This window comes from Anomalospiza imberbis, chromosome 14 (assembly GCF_031753505.1).
Source record: "Anomalospiza imberbis isolate Cuckoo-Finch-1a 21T00152 chromosome 14, ASM3175350v1, whole genome shotgun sequence".
Taxonomy (NCBI): Eukaryota; Metazoa; Chordata; class Aves; order Passeriformes; family Viduidae; genus Anomalospiza; species Anomalospiza imberbis.
The window spans coordinates 11,972,951-11,993,662 of record NC_089694.1 but is presented as its reverse complement, the minus strand read 5'-3'; the positions used below and the strand labels follow the sequence as shown (position 1 = coordinate 11,993,662).

Sequence of the window (20,712 nt, the reverse complement as noted above, 5' to 3'; positions counted from 1 at the left end):
AGATTCTGCTGGAAGACTGTAACAACAGGGAAAGCCTGTGAAGATGCTTCTGTATCCTCCAGTAATTTCCTATACTAGAGCTGGTGTCTTTGTGTTTATGGGTTGTCCAATTGTATGGCTAGCGATAGCATGTAGTAACCAGTATACTTGCTCAGAAAAAGATGCTCTGTTATCTTGGATGTCTGAAAAATAACTAAGTCATATCTGTTGCCTGCTTAAAATTGGAGCCTCAGTACTGGCTCTGTGTATTACTGCATCTTTGTGTCACTGACTGCAGCGTGTTCTCTTCCAAAGGGATCAGTGACCAGTCACCTGGCTTATTGCTAACACACCTCTGTGTTGCCTGAGTGCTAAGTGTGTTCTTTTTCAAGGTTAGCATGGTTGTTTACCTCATGACCAGTTTTGTTCTGTCTTGCATGTTGCATAATCTGCTAAAGCAATGTGTCTGAAAGCTCCTCTGCTTTTTCCAGCAGTAGTCTGTCCTCATGAAAGTAATTACCTCTCTGTAATAATCTTACTGCTGTTTCCTGTTGTTTAAGCTGTACTGCATGTGTTTCTTCTTGTGAGGTGCAAATGTAAGCAGTCATCTCGTTGCCCTTCTTTACTGGCCCTTTTGCCTCTCCTCTTTTTGAGCTGACATCCCTGTGCATGCCCCTGCACTGTGAAACAGAGGAGAGAAACACACTTGGTCTAGGCTAAACCAACAAAAGGGGGAGAGATATTTTTAACCAGATCAGTTCTCCCATCACACATGTTCATTGCAGAGCAGGAGAGGAGGCTGTCTGGGGACGGGAGGTTAGAGCAAATCTGTATTTATTTAAGCAGCAGCTCTGGACTTCACTGTTACTGAACCCTTGATGCAGTCATTAGTGATTTAAGGGGTGGGAAGACAATGAGAGATCATCCAATGTATCTGAAAGCATGATGTCCTGTGTTCTATACCTAGGCTGACAAGAGATGTCTGTCTTCTTTAAAAGCATCCAGTTTCCATAGACTTTCAAACCAGGGAGAACTCTGTGGTTTTGAATCATCTTTATCAGTCTTAAAAGTACTGTCTTCTGTTACATCTTTATCAAAAATGTAAATTCCATTTGGCTCTAATTCCATCCCTGTATTTAGAGTATCTTAAAAGTGTCATCTCATTGCTTAAATTACATGGCTATGTTGTATACAAACAGTGCAATCTAGAATGATTGATTGAATAGTAATTAATAGTAATTAATTTATTTCAGCTGTTGAGTTAGTAAAGTCTGAATTAGAGGGCAAATTCAGATTCTTCTGAGGCTTGTTTTTTTTTTTGCTCCTCTTGCATTATTGTGAGCTTCTTGAAACCACTTCCAAAATTATTGAATGTTTACTAAATTTTCAAGTTAAACATTTTGAAAATAAATTCTAAAAACCTGAAAGTAAATGCTGATGTGTCTTCTTCTTGTGTGCTTCCTCATGTTTCAAGTCTTTCACAAGTTACTGTTATGCAGTGGACCTTTAAAATATGTAATTTAAAATGAGAAGGAGCAGTGATTTTTAAAGGAATAATTTTGAATGTTTGGCTGAACTGCAGTCTCTCCTGTCAGCTGACACCTTGGCATATAAGTTTTGTAATATATTATTGCTATAATAAAAAATCCTGTGTAGTTTCAATCTTTTCCTTACGTTTCTTTGAATATTTCTTAATCCTTTGAACCAAGTTCCACTTAAGCAGAAAACTCCTGTGTGTTAATTTCTCACAGGCTTGGCAAACTCTAAGTTATTGGCATAAATTGTTAGTTCATCTGTTTATGTTGTGCCCTTAGGTGCTTCTGTCTCAGCATGCATCATGCATTTGGCAACTAACAGAAAGCATTTTAAAGGCCAAATGGATGCCTTTATGACTGTACCTAGTGTCTTGTTTGTATAAAGTGTCTGAACTTAATTAAGAAAGTTATTTTGCAGAACAAATTGCATACATTGCTTTGCCTGCTTGTACTCACTGATCTAATATTTTAAATGAACAGTGTGTCTCACAGTTAGCTGAAATTCATTAAAGCATAAGCTATGATTTGTCTGTAACGAATATCTGTAGAATCTCAGCTATACCTCTAATAAAACTTTGTGTGACCTTTTATTAACTGTAACTCCTGATTTTCCATTGATGGCTTGAGTAACTGCTTCAAGTAATACTTCAGCAGAACAAAAAAAAGCAGTTTATGAAAATCCAGTGGTCACTGGCTATTTGGGTAAAACTGACAAGTCTAATCAGAGTGAAGAATTCAGTATCTTCACTGACAATGAGAACAGACTCTTTTAAGGTAGTCTGTGTCGACTCTGAAGGTAGGAGTAATTTGTTAAGTTGCTGTCTGAACTCTATGCAAAACAATGTTTCCTGGCTCCTGGTTTGTAGTAAATATGCAGCAACTACTTGTGAACATGGAATTGTTTTCTCTCTTAAAAGAATGGAAATAATGCTGTGGCACAAACCTTCCAGACTTTTAGTGCTTGGAGAATGCTTTTTCTCTATCAAATTTCAAAACTAATTTTATGCCTGCGTCATTCTGCTAGTGATAGAAGAGGAAACATAATACCAGTGCCTCAAAACTAATGTTTGCTGCATTCTTGCTAATGACTTCTAAGGAAATAAAAATATAGGAGCTGGAGCTATTCTTACCAGATTTCTTTAGCACCGTCTTCTGGTCTTCTATGGGGTGGAAGTTCTGGGGATCTTACAGAGCTTTCTAAAACATGTTGCATGTGGTGTTATTAAAACATGTGGGTTTGGATACATTCATGGAATTTTGGAAAAGTTTTCTGCTGAATCCTTTCAAAGCATTAATTGTGAAAAAGTTACTGTTGAAAGGAAAATACTTTCAGTGGAAATATTTTGTCTCAATTCCAGTCTGTACTTTGGGTGATCACCAGCTATACCTGAGGTCTTCGATTGTCCTGGAGTTGCTTTAACTTTGACTTGCAAAGCATCCAATTATGTTATTAGGCTGACTGTTTTGACCCCTTTAAAATGCTTTTCTTTGACATGAGTATCTCTAATTCAGGACTGTTTGGTCCTTCTGGAGAGGAGTGTATCCAGTGTTGCTTTGGGTAAGTAGTGCCAATCCTTGATAAGTTGAAGACTTGTTAGTTTGTTAATGGGTACATGTGTTTGAGCTCATTTTTAGATATGACAGCTGCTTGTGGTTTGAAGTTGCCCACTTTCTTTGAAACTTGGGTGGGGAGGTGACTTTGGCTGGAACCTATCTACCTTTAAAAACTTCAAATGTAGCCAGAGTTTCTTGCTAAGTATTTTCCTGGTGTTTCTATTAAGAGCTACCTACAGGAACATAAAATAGTGTAATGTTGTCTGAGTAGTGAGAGAAGTGGAAATACCAGCTTTGCTTTGTGAATAGTTTTTCTTAACAAACCAGTAGTTTCAATGTATAATCTGAAGTTTGATTTGATTAAAATAAGTGTAATGGATGGCTACTAATAAAGGTATCAAGGAAACAAAAGTATATTTCTTCAGAATATTTTAAAATGTCCCATAGAAAGTCATAATCAGGTGACTGCAGATTCTGAAGTAATAATTTTTATGATTTGTAATGACACTGAATTGATTTATTAACTTCATAAAGTCTGATTTTTCTGCTCTGGTTCATAATTGTGCAATTGAGGAAAAAGAATTGCTTAAGTAGGTCAGAGCATAAATGTGAAGAGTTCTATAATGTGTATATATATTGTTACATAATTTTATTAAATATTGCAAGTTATGGTGCCTTAATAACCTGGAATGTGGTGACACTTGTTCTTGGGTGCTTCTGACATTTGAGCAGAATTTTATCTGGAGTTACCGTCCTTACCCTGGATGTATTTAATAAGTATGTGTTCTGTCTTGAAAGATTAAGCATTACTTTGGTAAGAGAAGTTCCAAAGGACCTTAAAGTCTGCTTTTCAAAATTCAAGCCCCACTTTCTCATAACTTTTTGCTGATTTTTTTGGGGGGAGCATGCTGAATGTTCCAGAAGTTTTAATCAAAGTGAAGATTCCAGAATTTATGAAACAAATAGAAACGTGTTTAGTGAGGGTCAAGGACTTTCTCCCTGACTTGTAATGGGCATGTGAAATACAATAACTTGAATATTTAATTATTTCTTCCCCCCCCCCTTTTTTTTAAAAACTGGTTGCAAATGGAGATTTAAGTATGAAAAAGATGGAGGGAGAGCAGAAATGGAAGAGAAAATGAAGGGAGTGGGGGAAGGGAAAGAAAGCCTAAAAACACATGGAATACAGAAATGAGCACAATGAGCAGAATGAGTTTTGAAATGTAATGAGTTCAGAGTATGATGGAGGCAGGAGTACACGTTTATTCTGTAATACATTGTCAAATTGTGTGAGGGTGATAATGTTCATCAGAAGAGTGTTACATGTTAATGGCTTTGTTACAAAACAGTGTACAGTTCAGCAATTCCTGATCTAGCCAGAATCATCTAGGCCAAGTGCAGAGCCATGCTATCTGCTCTCCCACGTATGGCACTGCACTGCTCAGATAAACACGCTCGCCTGGAAATAGTCAAGGGATGTCTGTCTTCAAGCTGCATTGCTCCAGACCTGTGCTGAGAGACTTGTAGGCACCTTTAATGAAAAGAATATTTATGGGAACAATAAGCCTTTTTAAAAAGCGAAGCTGATTAATTACTGTCATTTAATTTTTTGGTGTTGACATAGAGATGGTTGGTTTTGAGGAGCAGGTTTCTGTGTGTTTATCCTGCTGGTCAGGAGTTGCATGGGATTAGCAGAAGTTTGAAGGCTAAACCCGGCTAGTCAGAGGTAAATATGGAAGAGCAGGGGATCATGGTGTGCATGATCACAGAAAGTACTGTGAAAATACCCTGGTGAGGATCCTTGGCATCACAAGTGCTGTGTTTTAAAGAGGCTGTAACCCTTTGTCCCATTCTGGTAGTTCTAGTCTACATTGTTAGCTTCTACTATTTAAAATTAAGAGACATATTCTACTCGACATTCAGAGGAAGGTGAAAAACTCTTCTCTTTCCCCGCAGCTCCTTCACTTCTGTAGTCTTTTGAGGAGCATTGAATTTTCCTTTTTATTCTTCCTTGCTTTTTGATTCCTCCTATCTGTTCTCTAATCATGTCCTCCCCTCCCTGTTTTGTCTGAGTGCCGGCTTCATGCCACTGTTCTTCATCACTGCAAAGAGTATTTTCAATTTGAAATGACTAATGGTTTCCCTGTTGCATGGATGATTCTGACAAGCAATAGTAAACATAAAAGCTGTGCTAACATTAATGTTGCTAAGATCTGCAGCCAAGGAGCTGGAATAACCTTGTGATACTGCATTGGCTAATACTTGGGTCATACTTGGAAAGCTTTCTTCACAGCTGTATGGGTTAGAAATATTTCTAAGGCTTGATTTATTCATTATTTTTTAAATTTAAAAGAAACACCTCTGAATTAAACAAAATAGCCATGTCTATATGTATCCCTTCAGGCCTAACTACAAAGGATCTCTGTTGGATACTTATTTTAACCTGATCTTAATTTCTTGGAGATACAAATGGCTTTAGTGACTAAAGTACAGCCCTAAGCTTTGATGCTTTAAAGATACTCAATTCTAGATTACTTCAGTTAATGGTTTATCATTTGTCCAGATGTATAAACCTGATACCTCCTGATTGAGGTATAAAACAGCTTGATGATCTTGGAGTTCGTGGTAGACAAGAGCTGTGGTTGAAACGTTGTTGAAGTGTTGTGATTTGAAGCGGTCTGAGCTGATGAACTGGTGTGTCTTCTTGGTTAGTGTGTGCATACTCAGCTGTGTGATACATTAGTCCCTTGTACAAACACAATTCATACCCAGTTGAAGTTATAGTGTTGGGAATTCGAGGAAGATAAACATTCTGTTTTAGAGGACAATTCAAGTGTCTTACCTTAAAACAAGTTATACAGGCCTAAAGATTCATCAGTAACTCTGAGCAATGAAGTGAGTAATTAATTCACCTGTAAGGAAGATGCCATCCTGAGGAATTTCCAGGTGTGCTGTGAGCTGTAGGACTGCAGACTTCAGTGCTCTGACTTCAGTGACCACTGCCCTGACAAATATTGCTGTGGAGAACATAATGATTTTGAAGGTTGTTTCTTGAAAGTGCAGTCTAAGGAACTGCAGATATTCAAACTTTTTTTAGCAATGCTTAATAAGCTATGCATAACCAACGTGTGATTTCTGAGGCACTCTGGGTTTTGTTACATGTAAATATGTATTTTAGCAAAGCGAACAGCAAACTTAGGAACATATGTCATAGAAATTAAATTTGTTTCATGAACTTGAGGGGCTGTCTTCTGAGAGTCAAAGGGAGAAGGTGCAAAATAATGACTTTTTCATTTGTTTTGATGTTTTGTTGGTCATGTCTGACTGAGCATTCAGTCTGAGCATACCTAAAATTTCTTCTCATCCCCTTATAAATTGTTGCTTGTACGCTCTCTTACCTGGAATGCTCCCCATGTTGCCTGAGCTCATGTAATAGAGTGTACAAGAATAGCAGCTCTGATGCTGCAGCTGAAGGAGCAGACACATAGTCTGGCTGTACTTGTGAGTTTTTGTCCCTTTTTGTCCGTTTTTAATGTGACCTTAATTAAGGTACTGTAGGTTCACTTTAGAAAATGACCAGGCAGCAGTCCTTTTATTTTTAACCCTGATTACACTCTTGTTTAAACTAGATATTCTTAAAATAGTAGCTGCTTTCTGACCTTCCTTAAGATTAGCTGCTTAGATAAGCAGAACTTGCTAACAAATTCACACCTAGCAGCTCAGGTTTGAGGCTGATCTCTCTAGGGCACACAATCATTTCAGGGAATTCACCAAATATACTAAGTGGTTTATATGCCTAAAGAAATCAATCTCTAAATGTTGATTTCTGAAATACAGTAGTTGGAAGAGTTGCTCATTTATTTAGTCCTCAGAATGAGTGAAAGAATATGCTGTACCCTCAGAAGTAATTAATAACCTTTTTGGTAATTATATAGTATTTTAAATTCAAAAATTGCAGCTCTTTCTTCTGACTTCTGAAGCCAGTAGGTTGTGATTGTCTTGGGATCACCATGCAGTGGCAGTAATGAACCTTCTTCATTGACTAAATGTGTTGAAGGAGTAGTGCGATACAGACTGTTTTTAAGAAGCTCAGCATGTTTCCCACATGGAAGGAAAATGTTATCATGGAATCAATTTCCTTCTGTTTGGGGAAATCCATGCTTGACGTGCTCCAGTCTTTGTGGATTTTGCTGGATGATGTCATTGTCCTAGACAGTTGAGGTTTCTTATGTATATGTGATTTGACACAGGCAGGGGAATGGGTTTGAGACTTTACTCAGTAGCTACTTCTTTTTTTGATTGTGTAAAACTAGTCAAGCAAATTGTGCTGCTAACATGTATTTTGACACTAGATGTAGTGAAAAAATCCCAACTTTTTGTTTGCAGCTAGCCCCAAAGGCTCTTTGTATTGACTTTCAGAACAGGAAAAACATATGGGCTTCTCTAAATTTTCACTTTAGAATGTTTTTTGGACTTGAGATGAAGAAACTGGTTTCTATTCTGGATTCAGAAAAAGTTGAAGAGCACCTTGAACCTCAAGAAAGCTACTCAGTCTTCTGTTCCTTGAAGCAATAAATTATGCTTTCTGATCCTTAAAATATGGTTAATATTGCATATCTCTTTTTCTCTGCTCAATTCTGCGGTAGTGCTACATAGGAGGAAACATACAGAAGTATAACATGAATGTGGGGTTTCAGATTATTTTTTTTACTATGGGATTTGTAATGACAGTTCTTTCACACAGTTTTACACAAGTTTCATGTGTGAATTGTCCCTTTGTTCTCTTACCTTTCATCATACAAAATCAGAAAAGGAGTCTGCAGTGAACATCAGGAGGCCATTTGATCTTTTCTCTTGTTAAAGGATGGAATCGAATATATTTACAGCATTCCTGACAGTGACCAGTTTTTGAAGGCCTTTGAGGATACACTGGTGAAGGCAGTCAATACTAACATTCATGTTTCTTACCATTAGGACTTTCTTTAATTGAATACCTTAAAGTGTGGGTTTCTTTCTGTTGCCACATGTTCCCATAGTCTCTGAGTTTAAGTAGCTGGCAAACAATTTCCTTGTCTTTCTCTTTCTTCTCAGAAATGATTTTATGAGGATAGTAGGGGTTCCCTTTATACTCATTTATATTCATAAGTTGCAAATTGATTGTCTTAGTTGTGCCTCTTCTTGTGCTTTGCTGTTTTTCTGTCTTCTCCAATTTTTCTTAGTGGTTATATTGCTGTGATTGTCAGTCTTTATGCACCTGAGCCTTTTCCCTTTGAGGAGGGAGCTTTGGGCTCCTGTGAGAAGCTACTGACTTCTTCCTTTTGTTGCTTCTCTTGGCTTCTGGAAAACTGTATGTATTAATTGTCTGCATTTACCAAATTATGTCTTTATAAATGTGGATGGAAGGCTGATGCTGTTCTCTTATTCTCCTGTGAGATTCATAAACTCCTGTCTTGACTTTCTTGTGTCTTAGCAGACTTTTTCTGGAATATATCTGGTGAGCTAAAATGTCCTTGCCCTACATTGTGTGCTTGTATGATGATGACTGTTTGAAAAAGACAGCAGATTTTTTGTGGTTGTTGACCAGCTCTGCAGTTTTATCCACCAAGTTTCCCCTTTCATCACAAACCAGGTACTTCCAGCAGGTCTATGCAGGTGCCCTTGATAAAGGTATTGGGGGAGCTGTGCTGCCTTCCTTCACTCCTGAGCTGTATTTGCTGATACTGAGTAATAAGAGTTAGCTCGTGGAATTGTGACAGCTGGAAATGCCCCAGCCTGGACAGTGCTGGAGTTGAGTGCATCAGTTAGAGGAGGGAGGCTGCTCTCTCTGCTTCCAGACAGGCCTGGCACTGCACCTGTACAGGAGGGGTCACAGCAGACTCTTCCAGTGACAGACTCAAATTCCTTTTCCTCCAGATGTTTCTAGCTGGAAAACAGTATTATGTGAAGAGTTAGTGTTATCAGAAGGGGTAGCACAATCACAAATAAGACACAGTAAGCTTTGTGTGAAAGAATACAAATCCTAAAATTTCTGGAACTGGGGAGCAATAGCTTGTTCACTTGTGTGAAACAAAAAGGAAAACTCTGGCAGTGCCCCTTTGCGTGTTCCAAATGTTTCCTGGGAGTGTGAGAGCTTGGAGATCCTCAGAGCTGAAGTGGAAGCACTCTGCTCTTACAGAGGGATGAGTGTGCAGCTTTTCAAAGTGTCAGATCCTACAGTTCTGGGTGTCAAGTAACATGAGGGCTGTAGAGGCTTTCTTACCTTCTGTGGTTATAAAAGGTAATGGTTAAATAACTGTAATTAAAATGTCTATCTAAATATCATTTTACCTCCCAGTCCGTCAAGTTTAATCCTTTTCACTTCAGAGTCCTCCAAGTTTTTTATTACTTGGAAGTCTTCAAATGAAACAGACATTTCTCACTCATCTTTTATAAAAGTAAAGAAATATTCTTTATCTGTTACTCTTTCTTTCCCTTGTTCTTCTCACCTTCCCCTCCTTTCTTTTTCTCCATATCCACAACAAGGAAGAGAAATGTTTTATACAGGTGGTACCAGGACAAGACCAATTTATTCATGGTTCTTGCTTTCTCTCCCACACCTGAACTTAAAGGAGCCCTTCACCTTTTGGTAAATAAGAGGCAGCTTGTATCTAGTGCTGCTTTATATTAAAAGAAGATATTTTTAACAGTACATTCTGCATGATGTCAGTGCAAGTTATTGGCATGATGACTCTTAACTGTGGTAGCTGACTGATTGCTAAAATAGCTTGCAGACTTCTGCTTTCAGTCTAAATATTTTCAGTAACATATAGCAACAGGTGAGTAAATGGTTTAGGCGATTTTGCCTGTGAAGCATTACCGGTGCCCTAAGCACACTTTTTAAGCATTTTAAGCGTTGATGTATCAGAGAATATTCTGATGCTTGCTTTCAGTGTTTAGATAGGTTTTTACATTGTGGCCTCCATGGGGATTGTTCCAGTTCTCCAGGAGTTTTAACAGATTAATGCTCAGGTAAAGCATAGGGCTGTCCTAGTTTTTTCATTAATGAGAAGGGTATAATAGCAGCAAGAGTCTGACATGGGCAGCCCTGGTTGGGTGACCCAAGCACCTGGGCTTCAGCCACACATTTTCTGGCTTGCCTTTAAGGTCAGTGTTCAGGGTGTTGGATGTGTTTTAGAATCTGACAAGGAGACACTGTGTATGTATGCCCCTTTTGATGGCTGCAGTTGTATATAAGGAAGTAATATCAGGTCAAACTCACTGTGTTCCAGCAGTCTCTTTAATTCAGTTTCGCAACTGAAAGGAAAAAACACTCTACGTGATCAGCTGGTTTTCATGGGGTAGTGCCTGACAACCTCATAGCAAATATCTGAAACAGTTCCTGCTATTTAGATTAGAGCTGGGCAAGACTTTCTGATAAATAGTAATTTATGCAATGTCTAGATGGTGAGTTTATAGTCTTCATGTTACTTGTGAATTTGCTGTGACACCTGTAAATAGTTTTGGATACAAATACTTTTTCAGTGTTTGGCTCTCAAACAAACAAAAAAAATCAAAATGTAGAACATTATGAAAGAAGATTGATTGTCATGTTTACAGGGGCTTCAAAGGGTCTGGATTTAGTCTTTTCTTCTGTTCCTTGGTTTGAAACATCTTCCACCATCTTTCAATACTGATATTTGGTGGTGCTCTGCAAAACTCCTGTTAGCTGTCAGCAAGCATGTTAGAAGTTCCTGGCACCACAATGAGAAGCTAAACAAATACATTTCCGAGTCTGGTGGTTCAAGATAGCTTACTTCCAAGCTATGAGCTGTTTTGCTTTTATGCTTAATCCTTAACTGAGTAAGAGAACTGCTTAAGGCTGATTATTAGAGCATTTCCCATGGAAGTGCAAAGTCTGGTTTTGTAAATGTTTTTTTTTTTAACTAACAAACAACAACATCTGCAGCTTACTGACTACATCAAGAGGGAACCAGACAGAAAGGTGAGATCGCTCCACCCAGTATGCTCTTTGATTCTTGTGGGATATGTGGCTTCAAACTTCCTTGGGCAAAAAGAAGACTGAACTCCAGGATGCCATGCATATCCTTGCTGTACATCTCTGGATAACAAAGAATCCAAGCAGCTGCCATCCTTTCTGCTTCTTACTAAAGATTTTTAGGTCTAATAATGTGTTGCTCAAAAAACTCTTCTTTTTATTTAAAGAAAAACAGGTAGCGTATTAATTTTTTTTTTTCAAGTTGAAAATGAACCAATTTACTTAGCTGCTTTTGGCATCAATATCTGTGGAGTTTGGCACTTTAGCTTTAAATTTACAGTTATGTTAGATAGCAAGTTTGTTTGTGGGTTATTGGCTTTAGAACACAAGGAAAGAATTGCAGGCTTTAGGAAGATATGTTGGCAGCTGAAGCCAGGGATGCCAAGAAAAAGCAAAATAACATCACTAGTAAGAAATACGGTCTTTTCTCACCATAGCTTGTCTAGCTTCTGTGAGCAGGTTTTCTATGGTCTTAGTGTAAGACTAGAAATGCTCTCTGAAGATTTTGTGTTATGCTCTAAGAGTTAGTACTAAAAAGTAGCAGTCAGTGTTCCTAGTTCAGAGATGGAAGCATTGATTCAGATGCAAGGCCTTCCTCTGTAATTCTGTCTGAAGTTCCAAACATGGATGTTCAAGAAGAAAAATTTAAACTGGAAAAGTGTAGAGAAGAGATGTGATGGTCAGAATAGAATGGTCCCCTTTGAGATGAAACTGAATGAGCACATCCCACTCATCTCAGCAAAGTGAAGTCTGAAGAGGCATGTGAATTATTTCTATAAATACTTTGGGGAATAATAACCAGGAAGGGAAAGAACTATTTAAACTAAAGGACAATGTTGGCACAAGAATAGATAGGTACAAGCTGGCTGGGAAAACATTTTGGCAGGAAATTGGAATGTTTCCAGAGGTTCTGAACTTCAGCAAGATTTTGAGGCAAGCTTCAGATTTTTCATTTTGGGGATTTTGTCTCCATTATTTCTACTTCTGACAGTAGAACGTGGATCATTTATGAACAGAATTATATAATTACTCCTTACAATAGCGGGAACCCTGAAGGTTTCTTTCAGCCTTATTTCATGAATTTTAAGAATTAGAATCCTCTTGGGTCACTGACTGTTCTGAACCTGTGGTCTATATTGCACTTTGAAGACATCTGTGATGGTAATTGGGTAATTCTGTTCAGTAGGCTTAGATTTCCTGTGTAGACATCCTCATACCTTTGGTGGTTCCTGGGGAGCAATACAGAAGTTGAAAGGTTGGAAAAACATATTTAGTCAGACTTTGTGTTGCATGGTAATAATGGCTACCAGCAGTGGTTCATTTACCCAACTCAGTTGGAACGGTATGTTTATACTCCTACTACCAGTAGTACAAAAAAATGTATATATAACTTTTACATTTTGTCTTGGTACTCGTTTACAAGGACCTTCAAAGTATATGCAAATGTTTCAGTACTATTTGTCTATTTGTTATTCAGTGGAGTTCTCTGGTCTTTCTTGTCCTTTGAAGGTAGCAGTAATGATGCACCTTAGAAGGAATTCAGTTTTGACAGGAAGGTAAATATGTATATGTTTCCCTGAATTACAGCCCTCCACTAAGTGTATTACAGCTAATAAATCTCATAATCCAAAGATAAAGGTCAAGAGAATAATCCTGAAGTCCATTTTGCGTCTTATTCATGCTTTTTTCTGTCCAAGGGGAGGGACTAGTTTCAGTGCCATTACAATCTAATAATTTTGTTGGTATTATTAAGGGTGACTGGGATACCTTTCTTGAAAATCCAGTAAAATGCCAGTTTTTGATCAGAATGGAAAATAGTGCAATAACCCACATTTTATTAAATGTTTGGTAATGAGCCCTGCTGGCTTTATGCTTTTCAGTACTTACTAAACAACTTTTTAAAAAGGGAGGGGGGTGGCAGTAAAAAAGAAATAAAAGGAAATCCAAAAGAAAACTATGACTTCAGCTTCCTCTTTTATTCATTGTCATTGAAAGAAGGGAACTTGTCCAGCTGAATCATGTAAGGAGGAAGTTGCTGTACCAGCAGGTGATAACAGATTTTAGCAAGTTAGGAGAGGACTGGATGCTGCTGTGTTAGTGCTGCAGACTGAGGCATATCCTTTTCTGCCATCACAGGACAAGTATCTTGTGCCACACCAGACAAAGCTAATGATGTGGAAGCAGAAAAGGGATATGAGCTATTCCTTGAGAGTCCCAAGGTGCACCCATCCCTATGTATGGACCCCCAGTACAGTTACACCCATCTGTGCTACTCTGTGCAGTGACTGATCTCATAGAATACAATGCGCTCTTCTCCATGTAATGCACTTTGATTTGTCGTCTTTCCAGAAAAAGTAAATTTCACATGCTTTTCTTCTCTAAACATCCATGTTCATCTCACTATTAGAAATGTTTGTTAGGCTTGGTATTCAGATGCCATGTGCACTCCCTTGAGAAATCCAAGTTAGTGCAGTTTTCTCTTGTTTCTGTATGGATTAATGCACATCTCTAGAACGGCAAGGAAAGGTTTGGTCCCCAAGAGCTGTATGGGTCTCCTCTTTCTGATTAATTTAGTGTATGAATTTCTTTGTTATTAATACGTCTTTGTAACTATCATGGTCATGTGTTCATCTTAGAGATTTTGCTCTACTCCTGGTCATTTATGATATTTTTAAGCGCTAATTTGGGATTCGTGGAGAAAGTATCCTTTCCTCTGGTAGTTCTTTTAAGTTTAGAGGGTGTTCCAAAATTTTGTTGTCTTCTAAGGATTTGTTTCTAGCCAGCAGTATTAGGACCAGAGTATTTGTGCTCAGGAGGATGGATGGCTAGTGTGGCAGGGGTATTTTTCTCTTCCATAAAGGGTTCCTTATATACAGATCTCTAAGGTGAGGCTTTTCCCATTCACGGGAGGAGGTTAATGGGTAACAGTAAGGTACACTGAGCATAGTGGATCTGTTGCCAAGCAGTTTCATTCTGTCCTTAAACTATTCCAGTAATGTTATTTTCTATTATATCACATGAACAATGTTTCTAGAACAGTCAAAAGAATTGCAAAGGGCATTTCTCACTGCTATGTCCTGTTCAGATACAGTCATTTTAGAGATTTGCCCCCTGTTGCCTGAAATGGAAGGGCACTGTTCCTGAAATTTCACACCAATGTCAAAATTGCTCCTGTGATCACGTCTCTCTTTTCCTCCCTACCACAGCCCACTGTTTGTAACGTGGAAGATCGGTCGAGATAAACGATTACGTGGATGCATAGGTACTTTTTCTGCCATGAACCTGCATTCAGGACTCAGGGAGTACACACTTACTAGGTAAGAATTTGTTTTCTGTAGCCTTGACTTACATATTTAACTAGTCTGTTGAGGAGATAAGTGTGCTTTGGTTTGTTTTGGGTTTTTTGGCTGTGTCACTGTATGGGTCAATGAAAACCTGTGTCTCCTTTTGATGCTGAGAGTATTGTCTGAATATTTGACTGCTGGTGTCATGAGGCCATGCTTGCAGTTAAAAACCATAAGTTGAGCCTGTTCTCATTTTATTGGTCTGTAAACTACTTTCCAGTAGCTTATTGTAACTGATTATTACAGTATTTTTCCAGTGTTCAGACAAATTTTAAACTTAGTAGTTAATGTCAAGCCAGAAGACCAGAAAGTCAGATTTGGGGATTATCCTATTCACACTTCTAAAACAGCAGGTATTCTCACCTCTTCTCCATCAGGTGCTTCCAATCAGCTGCAGTTAATTTAATGCTACAAATTTCCATTACATGTTACTCTTCAGATACATCCCAGCCCCTGAGTGGGAAGCTTCTGGATGAGGGAGGTAAGTGATGATAATCCTTCACTCCCTGGCAGCATAATCTTCATGTTTTGATCTACACCTAAATTCATTCACCTTAATATTGTTCCATTTCCTTTGCATAGAGTGAAAACTAATAAGTTTATCACTAGAGCTAGTAGCAAGCTTTCTACTTGTTTTTCTAAGAGTTTTCCTAAGTTTATTCTCTAAAGAATCAATGGAATTTTGTTCCTTTCAGTTACAGTAGATTTATTGTGCTTTAAAATAGAAGCTGCATTCTGGCTTGTGTAGACCTCTAAAATTGTCATTACTTAAAATAATTAGTGCTTCCAGATCACTTCAGATTTGAGACTTTTGTCCATTACAGGATCTTTGTCTTTGCTGTTAAAATGCCTTGTCCATCCTGGCATTAAATAATATTAGAATGGGAGATGTTCTTTCTTATATGTCTCCCTAGTTAGTTGCAACCTGAAGTTCTTTTCATGCTTCTCTGCTGAGCTTGAAGAAGATAACTGCTCATCTCCTGGAGTCCTCACAAACTTCTGAAAGACCTAGTTACCTTTATTGTGTTCAGTTTATTTATTATGCACTCTGGAATGTTTCTGCTTGTGTCTTTTAAAACCATTCAAAATGGTCAGTGAGAAGAACTTTTTAATAAAATTCAAAGCAATTTCTTTGTCAAGGGTTAAAAGGCTTAAAATCTTAACCATTATTGAGCCAAAGTGAATGAAAAACAGCTTTCTCCCTGTACTGAAGGGTGTTTCATTTAGGTGGATGCTTTACAGTGCCTGATCAAGAACAATGAGCTTGTACAGAAAATTTCCCCCTGAGGCTAGGAATAAGGCGATAGCTCAAGAAAATAATTTTTGTTCCTCATAGATTTTTCCATTCTCACAAATCAGACAGGGCTGTGCTCTTAAATACCTTTAAAACTGATTATATGATTCCTGTCACTGCATTCTAACTGTGGAAGGTGAATACATGAAAATACACAAAAAGTGATGAAAATTAAAGGGAACTGAAATAATTTCAGTGCAGTATTTACAGGATGGTCACATGCTGTGGAAGTTTATAGTAGGCTATTTAGAGGATAGATCAGTAATTTTCAAGATGAGGAAAGTGGAACTACATACCAACCTATTTTTTTAAAAAATCTTCAGAAGCACATAAATTGCTTTAAAATAAAATATAACATTTAGTGCATATTGAACTTTGTTCCCTAAAATCTTTTTTTATGCTTATGGTACCTAAGATGTTTCCAGGTTGCTTAATTTTTTTTTTTAATAACCAAACTTCAAATATGATCACTGAAATGTAGAGTTCATATGAAAATGTACAAAAAAAGTGTTCCCTTCTATCAGTCATTATATAAAAAAAGGAAAAAGAGGGTTACCTGTGATTAGTTTCCTTCTTGTGGTCAGTCTTTTCAATTGTGGGGCTTCCAGAGGAGAGCATTTGAAGAATGAAAGAAGCACCATTGAAATGTCCATGGGCTTTGAGAGTTTAGAGCTCAACAGGCCTCCCTAGGAAGGATTAGAAACTAGGACATTACAGCTTACTCCCAGCAGTATGTGGGCAATAGGCTGCTGCAGAAGACATGACAATTCCTGAAACGGAAAAACTTATTCAGGAAATGCAGAAATTATCAACAAAGTAGGTAGAAGGAGACTGGGCTCTACTGCAGAAGGTGGAACTTGACCAAAGCTTTCAGTTGACAATGCAGTCAGATGAGTGCTGACTTTATTTTTCTTTGACACCAGTAGGCACTTTTCTTCAGTTATTTTGAAGATATAGCGTGGATAAACAGGACCAGGTTGTTTGTCTAATTCATTCTAACTCTTTTCAGCACTTTCTGTGTAATTGTGGCCCAGCTTGCAGTCAGTAAAATGGTACAAAAGAACAGCTGTTTTTAAATGCCCTGGTGCTTAGAAATCAAAATATCCACAATTGCCTTCACACATGATTTTATTGCAAATATGCTGAATAGTCCTTAGGATCACAGTAAATAAGTCTTGTTATTTCTAGTGCTCTCTGGCTGTATATCATATCCATATGTGTAGGATACCCCTCTCTATCTGCATACAGTAGTGTACTTACTTTGAAGCAGCATAATGATAGGTCATCTAGGAATCTGGAGTGAACAATTTCTTTCTTGGGACACCCCCACCCTACACTTTTTTAGGTCTGGAACCAAAAATGGTGGTGATCTGTGACCATTTTGAGCTGTGTAGGTTGTTGTGCTGATATTGCCAGTATGTTCTAAACAGGAAATTTATGTGGAATGATTCATCGTTAATTGGATGCATCTGCCTAAGTTCTGAGGAGGAATGAGAATACCCATAGTTTAAAAAGCTATTACTGCATTCCTTATAAAATCTACGTGTTAAATTCAATTTTCTCTGCAGTTATATCAGTGAAACACAGGATATGTATTATTAAAATCTTCTACAGAACTTTATGGAGAGAGAGAGAGAGATTCAGACTTGGTGATTTGTATTTCATCTTACTAAGAGGTAAACCATGTCCAAATGTTCTACAGTGTTGAATGTTACATTTTAGAATGAAGGAATTTTACCATGGCTAAAATAGTCCTTTAGACTGAATGTGTTAAATTGACTATCCCACCTGAATGCATAAAAATAAACCAGTCCAGATTATGAAAAATACCTTATGTTTTACAGCTCCTTCAGGAAAATACTCTGAACTTGGAAGCAGGTTACCACAGAATTTCATAACAGGTTGATAAATTACTTTTCATGTATTCTGTACAGCAGTAAGACTTAGGTTTTGGCACTGAAGTTTTAAACTCCTGCTTTTATACACTTGAGATACTAAACAAAATGGTTTCAGTTCTTTGTTTTAGTTTTTAATCTATTTCATAGAATTTGAAGTAATATTTTATGCCTATTGGATGTAAAAGTATAGGTGCATGAATTTTTAACTTTGTGTTGGTTTAACCCATCAAGGCTAGAATATGTCACTGGGGAGGGAGATAGAGAACAGGCAGGTGAAGGGAGATGTTACACAGCAGAGTCTGCTGTCCCAGAAGAAAGTAGGCAAGAAAAACTGGAGGACTCCAAGGCTTAAGTGTATTAACATAATGGCTGAAAACTGGGTTTAACCCACTTTCCTTTAACTAATAGACCTGTCTCTACTGACTATATGATGTAATCAGTTTTTTTGTTGTGTGTTCTACTTACCATTCCACCTGAGGGAAACAGGACTGCTGTCAGACACTCAGCTTAGATGTGGCTGATCAAGAAAAGAAAACAAAGAGAAGCTTGGGATGAGAAGCACGAGATGGAAGGAAATGAAACGTACAACCCGACTTTCTCATAACTGAATTTGGGTGTACATTCCATATGAGGATTTGGCTACTGCTGGCATCAAGTACTGCTCTGTCCTTGTCAGCAATTTCAAGAGTCAGTCCTTGTTGCTGCAATACTGCCTGCTCTCTCTCAAAAACACTAACCCTTTCTTCCTGTTCCAAATTTTACCATCCAACTGTAAGACAGCAGTACAGCAAGCTAATTTAAGGGGTGAAATTGAAAAATATTTAAGAACTGATCACATTAAGATTGATGCTGGCTGTACTTGCTAAAGACCAGTGACAAGTTTTTGTAAGACAGGACAACTTCCTTTGTGTATTCAGCTGAGTTTACTACTTTAACCCTGTAATCAGTCCCATAACTTCCTAAAACCTTCACCTTTAAGCAGTGTTGCTGTGGGTGTAGGTAGTCATTACCATTGATCCAGGGCAAAGCATTACTCATTCATCTGACTGCAATTTTTTGAACTGCAGAGTTGGGGGAATTACACGTTTTTGACAGCTGTTGTGGCCTTCATTATTGACAGAAGTCATAGGTTGAATTAATTTGTGCAATTAACATTTCATATAATGTTTCAGAGCATACTGTTGATTCTGTGTTGCCCACTGGTAATACTTGGCAGGCTGTCTTGCTTTTGGCTTTGATTATAGTATACCGCTGCTGAAAGTCAGCTTTTTAAAATTCTGCTAATACACTGTCTGGTGGCCATCATTGGAAAAATGCCTGGTAATTGTGAGATGAAGCTTACATTATCACACTTGTAATTAAACTCTGCAGAGAGCAGTGTAGGTTCATGACATCCTGAACTCACCAGGGTTATGCTGTTCTTCTATGTTGAATATTGTTTTTAAAGCCAGGGAGCTTCCTTTCCATTTGTATGTGTCTGTGAAAAGCTGGTGCCTGCTGGTCTCCTCTGAGCTCTCAAGGTTCCCTTCCTGAGGTAGAGGGCACAGATCTCCAAGTGAGAAGAGGTGCTTAGGGCCAGAGGTACTAACAAGGTTCTGTGGCCAGTTGAGTGAACAGCCAGCCACTGTGTAGCGCAGAGCATGTGAGAAGCCAGTGGCAGTAACCCTCTGGAATGAGTAACTCCTACCTCCCACTTAACAGCAAGTTGCAGTCATGAAGGGTAAAATTTTTCGGGAGGGTTCAACCTATATAATCTACTAGGTTTTAAGAACAAAAGTGCCCTGCATGCTGTCAGCCAGGACTCCTCAGATACTCATCTGTCACGTTGAATCATAGAATTGTTTACATTGGAAAACACCTTTAAGGTCATCAAGTCCGACCATTAACTCGGCACTATCAAGCCCAACATTCCAACATGTCTCCAAGTGCCGCATCTACACGGCTTCTACATCCCTTTAGGGCTGGGGACTCCACCTCTTGTTTGGGCAGCCTGTTTCAATACTTGACAACCCTTTTGGTGGAAAAATGTTTCCTAATATGGAAAAATATGAAAAATATGTTTCCTAATTTCCTAAAATGTTTCCAGTCTAAATGATGCCTGGTGCAACTTGAGGCCATTTTTTCTTGTCCTGTCACTTGCTGTTTGGGAGAAGAGGCTGACCCCACCTGCTACAGCCTCCTTGCAGGTGGAGAGCAGTAAGATCTCCCCTAAGCCTCTTCTTCTCCAGGCTAAACATCTCCAGCATAAGCAACTCTCAGTTACACTATCATATTTCCTTACTGCATTACAAGGTTCTGTAGGAGTGATTTGAGAGCATCCTACATTCCTGGGGAGGGAGGAAGTGGGGTGCCAAAATGACACTTAAGAGGGTGTACTGAGTGCTTTTCCCACAGACCAAGGATGGGAGGCTCCCTGGCTTAAGGAGAGGTCAAGAATGCTGAAGAGGTTGCAGGACTGCTCTTCTGCTAATTTGGGCCCCCTTGGGTTGGTGGTTGATAATGTTGCTGTGACATGGGCATCACCCAGGGCCCAGTATAAGGCAGGTTCTGCTTACCTGCCCGGCAGCAGCAGAGGGAAGGGGTTTATTCTCATCACTTTGTAGCAATTTCATATCACTAGAACTCCTTAGCAAAAGAAAGAGATGTCTGAGCCAAAGCTGTGTTTGAAAGACATTTGGAAATACATAAGTACTGAACACATTTGTTATATACACATGTATATTGGTATGTAGCACATAATCTGTTGCACATATGTGTTCCGAGTCAGAACTGGGCTGAAGTATATTAAGGCAGTTCAGCATTCAACTTCACTTTACAAATTAGAAGATGTATATAGATATGTATATGTTTATGATGGTGTTGCCCTCCAGAGGTATTAATAATGTTGGATCTTAAAACTCTTTTTTGTTTTCAAAAATGCTTTTGTTAAAATATAAAATTAAGGTATTAGCACTGTGATCTTGAAGTATCTATTGATTACCTCTGTTGAAAACGAGGCAAAATTATTTTAACATACAGACATTTTGTACTGGCTCCTGGATTTGTCTGCCATATCATCTGTATATAGATGAGA

General features: G+C 38.3%; 1 protein-coding gene across 7 annotated transcripts in view; it reads left to right on the top strand.

The window, feature by feature from the left end:
- AMMECR1 (AMMECR nuclear protein 1) overlaps nt 1–20,712 on the top strand; it is a 98,124-nt gene that overhangs the window by 43,682 nt on the left and 33,730 nt on the right. For 3 of the 7 annotated variants that reach the window (XM_068204933.1, XM_068204936.1, XM_068204935.1), the window contains exon 3: nt 14,310–14,420. The exons of 1 other annotated variant lie outside the window; for it this stretch is intronic. In XM_068204933.1, the coding sequence (XP_068061034.1) occupies nt 14,310–14,420 (111 nt within the window). Of the gene's footprint in view, nt 1–14,309; nt 14,421–14,824; nt 14,929–20,712 lie in introns of all 7 variants that reach the window. 3 more of the 7 variants (XR_011004120.1, XR_011004121.1, XR_011004122.1) reach the window with 2 other exon arrangements.